Raw genomic sequence first — 19,129 nt, 5'->3', positions numbered from 1 at the left:
GTAATAAAAAGTGAAGACTCATTCTTTTACCTTAAAACAAAGTACATCTATATATAAATAACCTATCTGTTTATATACATTTAGGTTAACATGCAATTTTTTGGAGAGTGGGGGTGAGGGAGGGAATTGCCTAGTCAACACTTTGCATAGATGGATAAATTCAAATTATGCCCATTGATTGCTCTAGCTGCCTGTTTGAGCAGTAATATATGTTAATTAATACATTGGGGGATATAATAAAAATGAATATAAATGGAAAAGTTGTTTTCTTTACAGACGGTTTGCTATGATGAAAACATTCAGTTTATTTTTCCAAAGACTAAATACCATGTGTGTCACCATAATGACACATCTGCATACATACATCTCCATTTATGTTATCACTGGAAATTGTGAAGGGTTATGCTGCTATTTTAGTGCAATCCGTGCCATGTACTTTGGTTAATGTTCAGTGAAGACCTGGATCCCATGGGGTGGTTGTGATGAAAGAGGGTGGTTGTTTTCCAGGTGAGTAACCTAATCATAAATTAGGAATCTTCATCCAAGTCAGTGATTAAGGAGCAGTTTTAAACTCCTGAAATCTGGGTTGGGGAGATCAGATGGGCAGGGACTAGATTTGCAGTTTGTCTCTTCATCAGATTCAGCCACAAGGCATTGGGTATCTTGCTATTCACTGCTGCTAAAAATGTAATCAGTTCCTTCATTTATCCAGTCACTGACTTCTTAACTGTAAAGTGCATTCAAATACTGTGAGCACAAAAGGCAGAGCCTGGAATGAGGAGAGATGTGTGTCCTTAAGAAGTTCTGGGGTGTATTGGCATCCTTTGATGAAGTCCATGTATGGCTGCCAAAAACTAGCATTTTAAAGGGTACATAGGGTCTGGGTGTGACTAAAGACAATTTAAAACCCCGAATGAAATAATATGAATCACTTTACATTTTGGAAATGACAATGCCAAAAGGGGAAGCGCATGCCCTATCCGATTCTTAATCTACCTGCTCATCTCTTCCAAATGGTACAGAATGCACCTGCCATCTCTTATGGTACGCTATTGTAACAGGTGTGCCAGAGGCAGGCTTGCTGCTAAGTTTAGCTCTGCATGTAGGGATTTCACACTTTGTAGCCCCTTGGAGAGGAGAGTATTGGCAAATGACTGTGTATGAAAGTAGAAAGCACTTGGGAATTTCACCATCATGCTAGATTTAGATCAAAGTAAAGGAGCCAATCTAAATTGGTAACAAACTCGAGAGCATGTCTGGTAGAGGTGCCATTAACCTAACATCCATTCCACTTCTCTCTCACTGTCACAATTCCCAAGGGAGCACCTGGTGGAAATTTGATGACCATATTTTAGGTGTAAGTGAGAACTGATTTTTTTTTAAAAGCAGGTAGAAATTAACATGGGTGTTTTAGTTCTTTGACGGCAAGAGTATGACCAGCCTTCTAATTTCTAATTTGTAAACAGTACTCATTTCCTTTGGATCCCTTTTGGAAAGTAAATTAATAAAAAATCAAATTGTTTCCCACTACTGGTACTCTAGGGCTGTTTATGAGAATGAAATTTTTCAAAATATATTTCTTTTATAGGTAAAAAGTGAAACACTTCATCTTTTGGCAGGGATCAGGAAAGGAGGAACATTTTCTGGGAAAGACAAATGTGACATTTGAGGACACTGATCTCAATAAAGATTTGTTGGAGGGTATTGTTTAGTCCTTTCCTCCTTTGTCTCTATTTTTCTCACACTCAGATCTAAGAGGAGTCTAGTGATGACTGAATAGCTCTCATATCATTTTTCAGAAAGAAAATCCTGGCACCGCAGGCTTGAGTGTTTTGTCCAAAGCCACAATCATTCAACAACAGAATACCAAGACTGTTTCATTTCTGCTTTAAAGTACAGTTGAGTCTTCTTTGCCAAGGCCATCTTTAAACAAAGCTTAAATTTGAGTGCAACTCAATCCTGGAGCGTGATGGGGAAGGAGAAAAGGGCAAAGAAGGTGCACGTATCATATAATGTTCATTATCATAAGCATATTTTGATTTAATTTTCCCTTGGCTTAAGGGAAGCTCATTGTTCCAGATTTTTGTAATGTATCTACCATTATCTGAGTTTTTAAAAGTCCAGTAATAGTAATAACACAGATATAAAATGCACATTTTCCCTCTCTAGATGAGTTTGTTTACTAGAAACTTACTTTTGCAAAATTGCTTTTAAAATTGAAACAGTGTCTTTAAAGACTCTTCTTTCATTTGGGACAAAACTGATGGCCATAGTTGATAAAAGCACTGCTCTTTCGGGAAAGGGTTTGTGGTCCCTTCCATTAACCTCCAACATGAGTTAAGTTCATGTAACCAGAGGTGATTCTTTTGGGTCTAACTGCTAAATCAAAACTTGTTCCTTTCTTAGGGTAACCTCTTTGAACAATCAACCCTTTCAAAGGCAAATTTCTCTTGTTCTTGGAGTTTCCAGGGTGGTGTTTGTTTTTTAAACAACAGCTGCATATGAATTTCTGTGATCTGAGGTTTGCTCAAGGCCCAGCCTCTCGTTGGCTACCATGGAAACCTACCTTCCCAAGCAGCTGCCATTTCCTATATTCCTGACAAGGAAGGAGTCAAACTTCTTAGGTATCCCACAAGCAGAGTCAAGATAAAGAATAACACAAGGAAAGGATGAACAACTTGTTAAATGAACAACTTGTTGATTCCTTACACAGGAAGCTACATGTAATGAAGTCAGCTTTCCTGGACATCAACATACAAGGGTTCACTGAGATCCAGTAAAGCTCACTTTCATCCTGGCTTTAAGGAGTAGGAATCCGACTCTGCATCTCTACATCTGTGAATTGAGGAACACTTTCTGTGCTCTCGGAGGTGATGGGTGAGATGACATGTTTAAGTCGAAGGAGCATCGTGAAGAGCAGGATGAGGAGAATGGCCAAGAGGCTCAGGAATAAGCCCACATACATATACAGGTTGGAATACTTATCTGAAGTAGTGTCAACCTCTGTTGCCAGGGTGGGGAAATGGGCCCGTCCAGTGAGATTTCCATGGTACTTGAAATGCACCTCCGTCATCACTCAAGACTTGAGTTAGTACCTATTTCTAGTTGATTTCTATTGCCCTCGAGGCATTCCACAGTCACTTAGACTGTCTCTGAATATGCTGGAGGTGTTCTAACAATCTCATACATAATCAAAGCAATCACAACCAGAGCCAAGTCAGTATTGCATAAGCAAGAAAATGATATTCTAATTTGGCAGTTGCCATACCATCTCTATTTTCCAGCACAGCATCCCTCTCCCAAATAGTTTTTTTATCAGAACTTCTTAACTACTTTCTTAAAATATAAATAAAATATTTTATTTTCCACAGTCCTACTCCTATACTGATTAAAATAAATATGGCAAAGCTGCTTTATAATACTGGTATGAGGACAAGCATGTCTGATTATTAAATCAGACTTTTTCTATCTTTTGGTGGCGAGAGAAAGCATTCTATTTTATCTACAGCTTATCTAATGTGTGCATTAATTACGTGAATTTAATTGGATTCTTCTGTGGGGAGATTTTCTAAAAGCTTGTATATTTCCAGCTCTGCATATCTGAGTTTTTGCCCTTCTTGTCTTTCTGAATCCCCCTTAAGTATGGAGCTTGTAAGGTTTCTTCCTGATTGCCACAGCTTGAGGGTTGGAAGTCTAGAGAATGTAACTTTTCTACAGTTTTGTTGAAATCCCTCACTGTAGGCTGGAGGGAAAGTGTTGTCAGACCTGGTAATTCTCAGATGGAGGAGGTCTCAGAGATGCTGACAGCAGTAGGTCTAGGTTTAGAAGACTTGACTCTTCAAATTCCTCAACAGATTTATTTTCCTGAAAATAAAAAACAAAAATAAAAGATTCAAGTATCTAAGAAAGAGAGATGGTGATTTCTTTTGAAATAAAAATTAACTGATATATTGCAAAATGGTTTTAGATATGAAATTTAGTTTTAAAATGGTATCCTGAGTTTTTATCATTTTGAATGCTTTTTTTTTTCTAAGTGGTATACCTGTTACAAGGTTAAAGAAAAATTCCAATCAGAGGACAGCAGCTAATAACTTGGCTAGATTAGGACAGTGTTTTCTAAACTAACTGGTCATAAAATTTACCTGAAGTACTTATTAAAATATAGACCCTGGGCCCCAATCTAGACTTTCTGAATCATAATCTCCACAGTAGGGCCTGCTCACCACTCTAGAGAATCAGATTTTATTGGTCGTAGGTGGGGGGGTCCAAGCACTGGTATTGTTAAAAAGTTCCTCAAATGACTCTAAAGTACAGCCAGGACTGAAAACCACTGCTCTAGTTTAACTGAGAAAGCTAGCACTGAAATGAAGATCTAAATCTAAGGATTTATTTTTTCAAACCCCAGGTCCCAGTGCCATGGGTCACTTTAACAAATTATGGAATTTTCAGGAATTCAGGCTTCCCCCAATTTTGTTTTTGTATTCTGTATCTCCCATTTAGGACTGTGTGGTAAGAATACACCCCTGCCCCCCAGTATTTGTAGATCAGAAGTAATTGAAAGGGTGTGTTTGTTCTGAGCAAGTAACTTCATCTTTCATTATTGGTAAAGATGGAATGTTGTCTTTATTGGCAAAAACATTCCAGTGTGTAATAGGGTCAACTATTTGCTGTTGAAGGCTTCCAAAATGATTTAGCTTGTTTTTCCCAACATGAATTTTGAATATAGGTGACTAAAAAAAAAAAAAACACAAAACATAGACTACCATCACCTGTTAATCTTCCATGTGCAATAGTGGCAGAGAGCTGACAAGGTAGCCCAGTTCTGTCGCTTGTTAACATGCCCAAGGAGAGTTAATAGAAATAGCTCCAAAAATCACATTACTCTTCCTATAATCTTGAATTTTCCCCCAGCCTGGGAGCACTTCAGCTTAGAGTTTATATTTACTAGCTCATGGTACTGTACTTTCTGTAATCTGCATGATTCTTAGCCTACCTACCTATGGCCTCTATCACCTGTACAGAACCACCTGGTTCACAGAAATAAGAGCAAAGGGACAGGGTATCTTTCTACTGTCTTTGGAGCTATAGTCTAGGAAGCATTTTTTGCAATACTTAAAGGTACATCTATTTTGATTTCTGATTCACTAACAAGCGGAAAAGGTAATCACATAGGTATCCTTTTGTTCCTTAAAAACACCAGCCCCAAAGGCAGTGGCTCATCTGAGTAGCTTGTTACAAATGCAAATTTCAAGGTCTGTTCTTGGGAGCTCTTTCTCCCCAGACCACTGGATTCTCGACCTTTCTTATTCTCCTAAACTCAGGTTTTCTCAAGAATGTAATGCATGAACCTCCTACGTTACTTAAAATGTAGACTCCTAGGCCCTTCGCCAGGCCTATTGAGTTCTAATATTTTGGATCAAGGCCCAGGAATATGTATTCTAAGCACAAGATTTTCAGGTGATGCTTTGCATATCAAGCTTTGAGAGTTAACTATCAGTTTTTCTATCTAGATATCCCAGCTAAAGAACAAAGTAAACTGTTCTGTTGGTTGTTTGGGGACCCTACTTTAAAAACTGTTTAAAAGAGTGCCACATATGGAATTGTGTCCCCAAAAAAGTCATGTTGAAGTCCTAACACCTAGTACCTGCAAATGTGACCTTATTTGTTAAAAAAAAAAAAGGGCGGGGGGGTCCTTGCAGATGTAGTCAAGTTAAAGTGAGGTCACTAGGTTGGCCCTAAATCCAATATGACTGGTCTCCTCATAAGAAGGCAGAGATATACAGGGGGAGGACAGAGGCAGAGACTGGAGTGATGCACCTACAAACCAGGGAGGGCCAAGGATTGCCAGTAAACACCAGAAACCAGAAGAATCAGGGAAGAATTTTACTCTACAGAGTGCAGAGGGAGCATGGCCCTGTTGATGCCTTGATTTCAGACTTCTAGCCTTCAGACCTAAGAGAATAAATTTCTGTTTTAAGCCACCTAGTTTGTAGTACTTTGTTTATGGCAGCTCTAGGAAACGAATACACAGAGTGATTCCCCTGAGGCCCTAGGATTTTGGAACCTTTGGGGCAGTGTTTCTGAAGGAAGTTCCTTCATGAGAATCACCTGGAAGATTTGTCTTACAAATGCAGATTTCTAGGCCTTTCCCCTTGCTTTCTAGATCAGAGTCTCAATAGGACCCTGAAATCTATATTTGTGACAAGCTATCCATTCAGAGTTTCCAAGTACACTCTGCAAGGAATGGTTTCCAGTCCCTGCTGCCCTTAGGATCACTTACTAAACTTTTTGAAAATATGTCTATCTGGGGCCTTCCGTTAGAGGATCTGATGCAGTGGGTTTGTGTGTGGGGGGAGGGGGGCAAACAGCCGTAGTGCTTAAAGGTCCACAGGTGGTTTTGATATGTGGCCAGGGCTGAGAAGCACCTCTCTACAAATAGAATGGAGTGCCTGAGAGTCAGGACTGTGACAGTCCCCAGCAGCCTACATGGAGGCATACTTTTTTCACCTGGCCTCCAGAACACAACTAGTAGGAAAATCAACACTCACTGTTAGTGCTGTCCAAGTGGGAAAAGTCTCAATAGTAGTATACTGTCTTTTTAGTCTCCCATGGACCTCCAAGTACACATATTTGGATAAGTCAGACTCCCTGGTTAGGCACAGTGTTGTCATGGGTGCCTCCAGGTTATCTTTTACTTATTTACTTAGTAACACCCATGAGCAAACACCTGTGAACGAGAACCTACCGACTGTAAGATTGAGAATAATAATTTACATGATGCCTACCTATGCTCCTCCCTATCAAATTCAATATTCTGAATTTTGTTAATGATTACCTTGCTTTTATTTACACACACACCCCATGCCTAAACATTATGTTTTTTATTTTTGTTTTGAACTTTATATAAAAAAACTGTCAAGCTATATGTCTTCTTTGTTTTGTGCCTTTTACTCTACATTGCATCACTATATGATTTATTTATAACTATTCTTATAGAATGAAAAAGGAATAAATATTTGGTAGCCCACATATTACCTTTTAACTTTATTCCATTCTCCTTAGCTTGGCATTCAAGGCTGTCCATGTTCTGGTCCTGGCTGACTTTAATTCCTTCCACTACCCTACTTTCCAATCAAGCTGTAATGCTCATTGACACCTATTTCCCTGCCTTCATGTTTTTTGTTCGATCTGTTCCTTCTATCTTTGTATATCTCTGCTTGGGGAAATGGTACCATTCTTCATAGTTCAGCTCATGAAACTGACCCTGATTTCTTATCAAATCCTAATTTCCACAGGCTCTCTATCATACCTCCTAGAGAAGTTACATTCACCTAATACTGTAAGTATCTATTTTCTGTGTTTTTTCCCAAGTTGTAATTTATAAACTCCTTGAGGATCTTTTTCAACCTTCCCTTCACTTCCCAGGTGGCTCAGTGGCAAAAGAATCTGCCTGCCAATGCAGGAGACACAGGTTCAATCCCTGGGTCAGGAAGGTCCCCTGGAGGAGAAAATAGCAACCCACTCCAGTATTCTTGCCTGGAAAATTCCATGGACAGAGGAGCCTGGCAGGCTGCAGTCCATGGGGTCACAAAGAGTCAGACATGACTGAGCACACATGCACGCACGTGATCCCTTATATAACCATGCTTACAATAGCTGCTCAATAATTACTGAATAAATGCATGGATATGACTGAAGAAATGCACTTAACACTGACAATCTGGAGAGAAGCACGGTGTTATCTCTGTTTCAATAGATAATAAAGGCTGGGAAGTGCCTGAAATTCCCTTTTTATTTCCCTCCCCAACTCTTCTATCTCTTACGGTGCAAAGAAGACTTAAATTTCTGAGTATAACCTAGAATTAAGGAATAGTCACTTTTGGGGAATTCCCTGGCAGTCTAGTGGTTAGGACTTGGCACTTTCACTGCTGGGTTCAATCCCTGGATAGGGAACTAAGATCCTGCAAGCTGTGTGCCACAGCCAAAAAAAAAAAAAAAAATGAATAATTACTTTCTTAGAAACTTTGCTCTTGAATTATTTCAGTTCCATGATTTTAAAGGAAAACTACGTGGAATGGGTTCATGGCCTGAAGTTTTAGACAGTTCAGTTGTGTCTATAGATGCTTTTCATTAACAATTAATAATATTGCCTCTAACACAATCAACACTGAATTTTCCTTAAGGTCTAACTATTTATTAAATATTTATTAGAATTCTATGAAGCTTGAAGAAGCTGTAAATAACAACACTCTCATATACAGTTTGTCAACTTCTTTAAACATTTCATTTGAGGGTTTTTAAAACTAACCATATATTTCTTAAAACCTCTGTGTCTGCAGAACACCAAACATCCTGTTCAATTCAGAGAGGTCTACAGTTCAATTTCTTAAATCTGAAGGATTTTGAAATGAGTAGATGAAAAGTTAGATATGGGTGAAGGGGGTCCTCTTTCTTAATCTGTTCCTATATCTGTGACAACTTCTCATAAAAGCTTTCCACATAGGATCGCCATAGCTCTCTTAGCTAACTAATTGATGAGTTGCACAGACAATGTGATTGCTCTATTAAAAGGTCTGGACCATTTGGAAAGAAAAACAACCATGCAATTTCAAAAGAAGCCAAAATTCTATTAATTCTAAAAAATCTGGTTATTGTGGAAAGACCTTTGTAAGATTATAGTATCCTACATTTCTTTTCTAGAAAGCTAATAAAATGAAAATCAGTCTCTAGTCTTTGTAAAAGTAATGGAAAGCTGATGAGGGATAAGGAGAGTGAGGGATAGGAAAATGGGAAAGGCATTAGGAAAAGAAAGGAAGGGAGATGGAGGAAAGGGGGGAAGAAGGAAGGAAAAATGTGAGAAAATGATGAGGGGTGTGGGAAATGCCGATAAGAAGTGGGAGGAAATAAGTGGTTAAGAGGCACAGATGAAGATAGGGTAGGAGGAAAACATTGGGAAAGAGAGGAAGAAAGGAAAGTGGGAAGGGAGATTGGGGGAAGGGAAAATGAAAAGCAATTAACTTAATAACTGGCCAATGTCCAACATTAGCCTGGACATCTGGTTTACTTCTAATGTAAATCAAAACACCTACAAGTAATGTGAATGCACCTCTGATTTTCTAATTGTATGTTTTGTCATTAATTTGGTAAATAAAACTCTTGGCAAAAAAACTCATGATTTTGGTAGGAACATTGAAATGCCAAGTCTCCGATTATGTTCAACATCAGCACAGTATATATAACCTCACAAAAGCAAAATAACATACATACCTAGACCATGAATTTTGCTCCTTAAAATGAGAAGGGAATGTGAAGCTTTGCCCATCCATCAACATGGAGAGGGATTCCTAGGGTGAATAAGAGAAGCAAAGTTCTGTATATATTCAGACTGACATATTCAGCAAACCTTTGAGTGCAAACCAAGTACCAGGCCCCCTTTGAAGTGCTGGGGATATAGAGATAAGTGTAACCTGATCCCTGTTTTGGTCCTCAAGGAGCTCCCCATAGTTCCTTTTGCTTTTCTTTAATGTGATAGTTCTAAATTGGCAATTCTATATTTTTCCAAATGACACCTGCTTATAGAATTTCAGAGCTGAAATCTCACCACATAGCTAAGGAAAATGATCAATGAAACAACTCAGAAGAGAGTTTTGGCTCTTGCAATAGCTTTCAAGAGTTAACGCGTTCTGTTCACATTTACCTGCCCGGTGTTGGGGAGAGAAGCTAAGCGGGGTGGGAACTGTTAGAGAATCTAGTTCCACAGGAGCCTGTGAAAAAACAATTCCAGCCGCAAGCGCGTCTTCAGTGGTTGAAGCCATTAAGTAATAAGCGTTTCAAGTGAGAGCTGCTGTATCTTTCGCGGCAGACAGTGCCGATTTGTCACACCTGCGGATAAATAACCGCATTTTCACCATAAATAACATCATCATATTTCCAAGTCTTACCTTTCTTGTGGCTCATGGGATGAGTGGGGCTGGCCTTTTAAGGATCCCTTTTGAAGCTTACACCGACGGGCAAGTTGTTCAGGAACATCTCTGGAATATCTGGAAAATAGAAAGAAAGCCTTGTTTTGCCAGAGAAACAGGACTATGTTCATGCAAAATACGCTTTCTCTTTCATCCTCCTGAAGAGTCAGATCTTCCCAGCGCAAAAGAGAAAAGCACCCTCTATTAGTGACTTGAAACGCTGGTTGCCACTTACAGCTTCAGAGCGCAGTTTCAGATGCCTGCTCCTTGTAAACCCCGAACAGCCAAGCGAATTGTCCCTTTGGATGTGTATATACCATCCTTCCGGAACACCTGAATGGAAGCAGCCTGAATAGTCCCCAGTTACTCTTTCGCAGGCAACAGTTTAGAGAGTGCAGGAAAGGTAGTGAATCAGCTCTGCTTTGCCTTAGCGGCTGGGAGCCTGAGAGGGAGGAGATAAGAAAGAAGCTCAGAAGCAAAGTTTGTCTAAGCCTTCCACTTTAACCCCTTCGAGGTTTCTTCATGAATCTGTAGGATTAGCAAAGACTCCCTGTTTTTGTAAAAGCCTCTTCATAGGACATTTAAGGAAATCAGATCTCCTGCTCAATTCAAGACTTTTTTCATCTTAGATTTTACAGTAATTAATATGTGTAGAATTGAAACCAAACATGCCAGGATGTAGTGATATTTAAATAGTTCCATCTTCATAAACAGTATGTGTGCATATGTATTTCCCCAGGTTTGGGAAACTTTTTTTTAGGCACCAACTGAATTCTTTTATTTTGAAGTTTTTGTGGAGATTTAACATCAGTCTTGGAATCTAGGTCTGAGTTTCTAATTGGTGGCGGGGGGGGGGGGGTGGTCTAAGCTTTAAGTAGAATATCTTTAAATAAGGCATATTTATCCTGGGTACATGTGCCATAAGTGATTCATCCAACTGTAGTTTAAATGCCATTACTGTGTTTAATATGGGACTTCCCAGGTGGCACTACTGATAAAGAAACAGCCTGCCAATGCCGGAGACATAAGAGATATGGGTTCGATCCCTGGGTTAGGAAGATCCCTTAGAAGAGGGCATGGCAACCCACTCCAGTATTCTTGCCTCAAGAATCCCATGGACAGAGAAGCCTAGCAAGCTACAGTCGATAAGGTTGCACAGAGTCGGACATGACTAAAGCCACTTAGCACGCATGCACATGTTTTATATATTGTGGCAAGAGGAAGGAGATTAACATTTCTTGAGTGCTTACCCCATGTCAAGCATTTAATGTAGAGAATTTCATTTAATCCTTGCAACAACTCTGTAGTTTGAATATTATTATTCTCATTTTACAAATAAGAAAACTAAGGCTTAGAGATGAAGTATATCACATAGTTTAATAAGCCTGGAGCCAGTATTTGAAAATAAGGAGTGCTATCCCAAAGTCTCTGCTCTTTTCTCTGTAGCAGTAGTTCTGAACCTTTGGTGGGTCTTCGACTGCTGTGAGAACTTAATGAAAGCTATGGACTGTCCACTTTTTTAGAAATAGGCATATAATTTCTGTGCTCCATGGCCTCCAGGTTAAGAACAGCTGAATGTCCTTTTCCAATATTTTCCAACATTTCAAATATTCCAAGATTTTCCAACATTCCAATTTTTCCATGTCACTTTTGCAATATTATAGTGACATTAATGCCTTGTTCATCCAAAAACTCATGGTCATCAACAATTTCTATTATGGAATTAATAATAATAATAGTATATAATAATAATGGGGACTTCCTTGGTGGTTCAGACAGTAAAGAATCTGCCTGCAATGCAGGAGACCCAGGTTCAATCCCCAGGTCTGGAAGATCCCCTGGTGAAGCGAATGGCTACCTTCTCCAGTGTTCTTCCCTGAAAAATTCCATGGACATAGGAGTCTGGCAGGTTACAGACCATGGGGTTGCAAAGAGATGGACAAGACTGAGCAACTAACACTTTCAATTTCATAATAATAATAGCATAATTATGTATTATACCAATTTTTAAGAAATTACTGCAGTGCTTTTTCCTTTTCCCCAAATTCTCTTTAACAAGTCTTGCATCCTTTATCTTTTCATTTCCCTCATTCTAGCAGTTACAATGGGTTGAGACTCTCCTTGAAATCAGCAGCATAGTCTAATGCCTTGTGGAGTAGGAAAACTGTAATATGGAAAACTGGAGTAGTATGCTCAAGATTTATGAAACTACAGGGTAAACATGATGCATTTTTCGAGAGGATCAATTTTACTTGAAATTTCAGATAGGGAGAACATAGACAATTTGAGTGATAATTTTCAAGATAGTTTATATGACAATGAAACCATATTGTGGAATAAAATGCAAATGTTGTATACGCTTTTTTTTTATCAAGCATGAGACTTCAGAGAAATATTGCACTTGCAGTGGTGCTTCATTGGGCTAGCCAGACTTCTCCAGGGATGTATGTTCATTCTATTCTGCCATTTGGAATAATTTGGTGAAAAAGTTTGAAGATCATGTTGTAATGAAACGATGATGGATTTTGAAGTCAGATAGACCTAGGTTTCAGCCTCACCTTTAATCTATATTTTCTGGGTTACCTTGAGATAGTCAATTAATTTCTTAGTTTTATTATTTTAAAAGAAGGGAAAAACTCTCTTCATTAGCGTTAGAAGAGAAAACATCTCTAAAACTACATGGTAGGTGCTCAATAAATGTTAATGTTGCCATCTCAATTTTTTACATGTCAAAAAAATGAGGTTACTTGAATATAGCTGGAGATATCATTAGAGATAGTCTAATGTTTCCTACCTAATTAGGAAAAAAAAGACTTATGTAGCATGATATTAAAATTTAAATTTCCAGAAAGACATAGATGCCCTACAACGGATGGGAATTCCAAAGCCAGATCATGATATATAGAATTTACAAAGGAAATGTTCCAGCACAGAGTCCAAGAAATAAAAAGAAGGCTCATTGTGGAGGAGAGTGAGGGAAAAACTTGTGAAAACACATCTCTGAAGAGATCTATTGGCAGGCTAAGACTCCACTCCACCTTCTACAGGAATGCTTTAATGGTGGAGGTATTACCTCCTTCACCTCAACAGTAGGGAGAGGGATTTCTCCAGACCACTCAAAGAACTCGACATTTGTTCACTGCAGTAGAGGCAGAGAATTGGTGCTGCACATTCCAAGAAAGCGAACGTGGTCATTGGCAAGAGGATAGGGTTGACTGTGTTGGGACTGGCCAGCATTCCCAGAATTTATCAGGCAAGGGATGTTTGAGGATTTCCTGGGAATCAATCAAAAGGGTGCCATGCTAGAGATAGGGAGAACAAATGTGGGGTCACACTGGACACAGTCCAATAGAACCACCTAGATGTAGAGACCCCAGCAAAAGAAAAAAAAAAAAAAAGGCTGGAGATAACTATTGGATTCCTAGGGGTGGAGGAAAGAGCTGTAAACTACCAACCTGGATATGAATTATGAACCCAGGTCTCCCAAATAGTATCTCTGAGTGATCCTCAGTCATGAGGACATTTAAAGAACCCAGAAAAGATCCAGAGACCCAGAGAGTGGGAAGCCATTTCTTCTACCAAGGAAGAAATGACCAATCCCTTTACCTCTTGTCCCTCTTCCTGCTTCCACCTTGGTGAGGGTCCAAATCAGAGCTGGCAAGTGGGGAGAGAAAGAAGAAAAGCTATCATCCCCCTCTTCTCCAAAGGCAGATGGTCAGCACCTATAGGCCTCAGTGTGGGTTGGGAGGGCAGACCTTACTTCTGAGTAAAACTTGAAGAATTTGATTAATATCTTGGACTGAATATGTCCTGATTACTGAATCAAGACTGTGTTTTGTGACTTTGAGTGATTTTAGGACTGTTTATTCTTGAAGGAATGAACAGAAAAGTCATAGGCCTTGTCCAAGTTTCCATCCAAGGTCAGAGAAATTTTATACCAAAGGAGTATATTTTATTGGACATTGGGAGACAAAATAAAGTTGTGTTTTGATTCTATCATTAATTATACTTTAAAAAATGCTGGTTATACATGTTAATTCATTCCTTCATTCAGTGAATATCTGAGTGCCTATGTGTGAGGCATTGTGCTAAGAACAGGACATACTATGAAATGAAAAATAGTCCTTACCCTCAAATTGTTTATGATCTATGGCAGGGGTCAGCAAATGCTGACCTTTTTCCATAAAGGGCCAGATAGTAAATATTTTAGGATTTGAGGGACACTTAAGATCTCTGTTGCATATTCTCTTTTTAAATCAATTCTATAAAAATGCAGAACCATTCTTGGGAGCTAAAAAGAGGTCATGGGTCAGATTGAGCCCACAGGCCCTTGTTTGCTGGCTCCTAATGTGTGTAAGAAACAAATTTTTTAAAACCACCAATTATCATACATTTCTTATGTTTGAAGTTGTATTAGGATCCTTGGGGAGGAGATACAGGAGAGCATTACCTAACTCTAGGGAATTGCAACTTCCCGGAAGTGGCAATATGGATTAGAGATCTGAAGGATGAGTAAGAATTGGTCAGGGTTAGAGGAGGCAAGTGGTATTCAAGGCAGAGGGAGTTGCCTATCCAGAGGCACCAAAGCTTGACAGAGCTTAGTTCACTTTAGAAACTACAGAAGGGAAAACTGAATTTTACAGAGGTTAAATACTTTGATCAAGATCACACAACGAGGAAGTGATGGAGCTTAAAATCTTAACCCAGGTGTGGCTGAGTCTAAACCTATGCTCCTAACCGCTGTATCATACTTCTGCCCTGGTACTAAAGCTGTGTCTATCTACGATCCACTTCTTACTTTCTGCAAATCAGCAGCTCTTTCTGGCTCACTTCTGATTTCCTTGGGGGTAAAAATGTCAGTTCTAGAAGGGCTTGCAAGACCTTAAAAATAAGAAAGTGAATTGTAATGTTGGATTGTCATGATTAGAATTCTAATTCTCCCTTTTAAAAATAACCCTTTAACCCAATAAAACCTAGCTCACACTACTCAAATTCAGAGTTTGCTTATTTCTTTTTTTACAAGAAGGATCCCCCCACCCCCAGCCTCAGCAGCCTCAGTAGCTAAGCTCTGCTGCTGCTGCTGCTAAGTCGCTTCAGTCGTGTCCGACTCTGTGCGACCCCATAGACGGCAGCCCACCAGGCTCCCCCGTCCCTGGGATTCTCCAGGCAAGAACACTGGAGTGGGTTGCCATTTCCTTCTCCAATGCATGAAAGTGAAAAGTGAAAGTGAAGTCCCTCAGTCGCGTCCGACTCTTAGCGACCCCATGGACCACAGCCTACCAGGCTCCTCCGCCAAGCTCTAGCACTGTGATAATGTAATTTCTTACCTTCTTGTTATAGATTTATAGTGTGATAATATTACTCTCTGACTTGGGCTACATATGGTGATTGGTCCAAGTACTGCTCTTATCTTCACCACTCACATTGATGACCTTGGCCAAATGAGTTTACTCAGTACAGATTAAATCTGTCAATGTTTTCAATTGATTATTTGGTGGATTTTTATTTTCCCCATGGTTTGGAAAGCTAGGTTAGCCATGTAGCAGCTACCCCAGGAAACACTCACCTTAAAGTCTGCCATGCATGTATATTTCACATCATACTCTCATGGTACACCTTGAACATATATATATATATATATTTCATATATATATATTTATTTATAAACATATGGCTGTTGTTGTTCAGTTGCTAAGTCATATATCTCACATCATACTCTCATGGTGCACCTTATATATATATATGAAATACATATATATATATTTATTTATAAACTTATATGGCTGTTGTTGTTCAGTTGCTAAGTCATATATTTCACATCATACTCTCATGGTACACCTTAAACATATATATACATAAATATATATATATATATGAAATACATATATATATATTTATTTATAAACTTATATGGCTGTTGTTGTTCAGTTGCTAAGTCATATATTTCACATCATACTCTCATGGTACACCTTAAACATATATATACATAAATATATATATATATGAAATACATATATATATATATTTATTTATAAACTTATATGGCTGTTGTTCAGTTGCTAAGTCATGTCCAACTCTTTGTGACCCCATGAACTACAGCATGCCAGGCTTCCCTGTACTCACTATCTCCCTGAGTTTGCTCAAGCTCATGTCCTTGGAGTCAGTGATGCCATCCAACCATCTCATCCTCTGTTGACTCCTCCTCTTGCCCTCAATCTTTCCCAGCATCAGGATCTTTTCCAATGAGTTGGCTCCTTGCATCATGGCCAAAGTGTTGGAGCTTCAGCTTCAGCACCAGTCCTTCCAATGAATATTCAGGGTTGATTTCCTTTAGGATTGACTGGTTTGATCTCCTTGCAGTCCAAGGGACTCTCAAGAGTCTTCTCCAAAACCACAGTTTGAAAGCACCAATTCTTCAGCACTCAGCCTTGTTTAGGGTCCAGCTCCCACAGCCATACACGACTACTGGAAAAACCAAAACTTTGACTATACAGACCTTTGTCAGCAAAGTAATGTCTCTGCTTTTTAACACACTGTCTAGGTTTGTCGTGGCTTTGCTTCCAAGGAGCAAGCATCTTTTAATTTCATGGCAGCAGTCACCATCTGCATTGATTTTGGAGCCCAAGAAAATGAAATCTGAGACTGTTTCCAGTTTTCCCCCATCTATTTGCCATGAAGTAATAGGAGTAGATGTCATGATCTTTGTTTTTCAATGATATATTGGTGCTTATACATACATTTATATACATATACATACATTGGGGTTTCCCTGGTGGCTCAGATGGTAAAGAATCTGCCTACAATGCAGGAGACCTGGGTTCTATCCCTGGGAGATCCCCTGGAGTAGAAAATTGCTACCTGCTCCTGTATTCTTGCCTGGAGAATTCCATGGACAGAAGAGCCTGGCAGGCTACAGTCCATGGAGTCACAAAGAGTCAGACACAACTGAGAGACTAACACACACACACACATGTATTTCACATGTGTACACCTTAAACTTCACATGTTATATATCAGTTTGTTGTTGTTCAGTTGCTAAATCATGTCTAACTCTTTGCAACCTCATGGACTGTTGCACACCAGGCTTCCCTACCCTCCATTGTCTCCTGTAGTTTGCTCAAATGGTGCTGCTATCTAACTGTCTCATCCTCTGTTGCCCCCCTTCTCCTGCCCTTAATCTTTCCCAGCATCAGGGGTTTTTTTTTCCAATGAGTAGACTCTTTGCATTGTGGCCAAAGTATTGGAGTATCAGCATCAGTCCTTCCAATGAACATTCAGGGTTGATTTCCTTTAGGATTGAGTGTTTTGATCTTCTTGCAGTCCAAGAAAAGCCCAAGAAAAGCAAATCTGTCCCTGCTTCCATTTTTTCCCCATCTATTTGCCATGAAGAGATGGGACTGGATGTTATGGTCTCAATTTTTTGAATGTTGAGTTTTCAGCCAGCTTTTTTTTTTTTTTTTTTAGATATTTGAAATGTAATTTTATTATGATTCTAAATGAAAAAGAGTGGGAAATGACAGTAACAAACAAGATTCCACCTCTCAATATTGTCATGTGACTATAGCAGTCTTATATTTGTAACTCAAGGAGGAAACAACTGTGTTCCAAAACACCTAAATATGCAGGTCCAAAAAATGAAGGTATTTTTTTTAAACTGCTACATTCACTCCAAAGCCCATCCATCTCCTTCAGCATCCAAAGATTAAGCACATGTTCTGTTCAGCTATGTAATAAAGTAGCAAACACACTGTACCACTGACATCACAGAACAGTTGCGTATAAAACTAGACTTCTGATGCTGGGCCCCAGATTCACTTTCTCACAAGTCATCATCTTCATCCGGGAGAGCAGTTGTCTGAGCAACCTCTAAATCGTGCTTGTACTGTGCTGCCAAGGCTGGGTCCATGACCACTTTGGCAGGGCAAGAGCAGGCATGGTGACAAACTCCAGGTTAGGGTCTCCAATCAGTTTTCTAGCAAGCCAGAGGAAGGGCTTTTCAAAGTTGTAGTTACTTTCGGCAGAAATATCATAGTACTGAAGATTCTTCTTTCGGTGGAAGACAATTGACTTTGCCTTAACCTTTCTGTCCTTAATATCCACTTTGTCGCCACACAACACAATCAGGATGTTCTCACACACTCGTACCAGATCTCTATGCCAGTTAGGCACATTCTTGTAAGTAACCCTCGATGTTACATCAAACATTATAATGGCACACCAAGCTTGTATATAATAGCCATCTCTCAGTCCACCAAATTTCTCCTGACCAGCTGTATCCCATACATTGAACTTAATTGGTCCTCTGTTGGTATGGAACACAAGAGGATGGCCCTCAACACCCAAGGTAGCTACATACTTCTCTAATTCACCAGTCAGATGACATTTCATGAATGTAGTTTTTCCAGTAACACCATCACCAACCAAAACAATTCTGAACTGAATTTGGAGTTCTCATTTGCCAGCCATCGCGATATTACTTCCAGAAGTGACTCCACACTTGTCTGACTGCTAGGCCAGCTTTTTCACTCTCCTTTTTCACTTTCATCAAGCATCTCTTTAGTTCCTCTTCACTTCTTGCCATGAGAGTGGTATCATCTGCATATCTGAGCTTGTCGATATTTCTCCCAGGAATCTTGATTTCTGCTTGTGATTCATCCAGCCTGGCTTTTCCCATGATGTACTCTGCATATAAGTTAAATAAGCAGGGTGGCAATATACAGCCTTGTCATACTCCTTTCCCAATTTTGAACCAGTGGTTCCATGTCAGGTTCTAACTGTTATTTCTTGACCCACATACAATTTTCTCAGGAGACAGGTAAGGGGTTTGGTACTCCCATCTCTTTAAGAATTTTCCACAGTTTGTTGTGATTCACATAAAGGCTTTAGCATTGTCAATTAAGCAGAAGTAGATGTTTTTCTGGAATTCCCTTACTTTCTCCAAGATCCAACAAATGTTGGTAATTTGGTCTCTGGTTCCTCTGGCCCTTCTAAATCCAGCTTATACATCTGGAAGTTCTTGGTTCACATACTGTTAAGACTAGCTTGAAGGATTTTGAGAATTACTTTGTTATCATGTGAAACGAGCATGATTGTACAGTAGTTTGAACATTCTGTGGCATTGCCCTTGTTTGGGATTGGAATGAAAACTGACCTTTTCCTCCTGTGGC

The 19,129-nt window shown here is 39.3% G+C and overlaps 2 protein-coding genes and 1 pseudogene across 2 annotated transcripts in view; 1 reads left to right on the top strand and 2 right to left on the bottom strand.

The window, feature by feature from the left end:
• DCX (doublecortin) overlaps positions 1-19,129 on the top strand; it is a 389,065-nt gene that overhangs the window by 142,976 nt on the left and 226,960 nt on the right. The window lies entirely within an intron of this gene.
• Positions 2,801-3,073, bottom strand: SERTM2 (serine rich and transmembrane domain containing 2). Its single transcript, XM_061137075.1, has one exon. The coding sequence runs from the start codon at positions 3,071-3,073 to the stop codon at positions 2,801-2,803; it is 273 nt and encodes a 90-aa protein (XP_060993058.1).
• On the bottom strand, positions 17,578-18,167 carry LOC133052297 (GTP-binding nuclear protein Ran-like; annotated as a pseudogene).

This window comes from Dama dama, chromosome X (assembly GCF_033118175.1).
Source record: "Dama dama isolate Ldn47 chromosome X, ASM3311817v1, whole genome shotgun sequence".
Lineage (NCBI taxonomy): Eukaryota > Metazoa > Chordata > Mammalia > Artiodactyla > Cervidae > Dama > Dama dama.
This window is presented reverse-complemented; position numbering and strand designations above follow the sequence as displayed.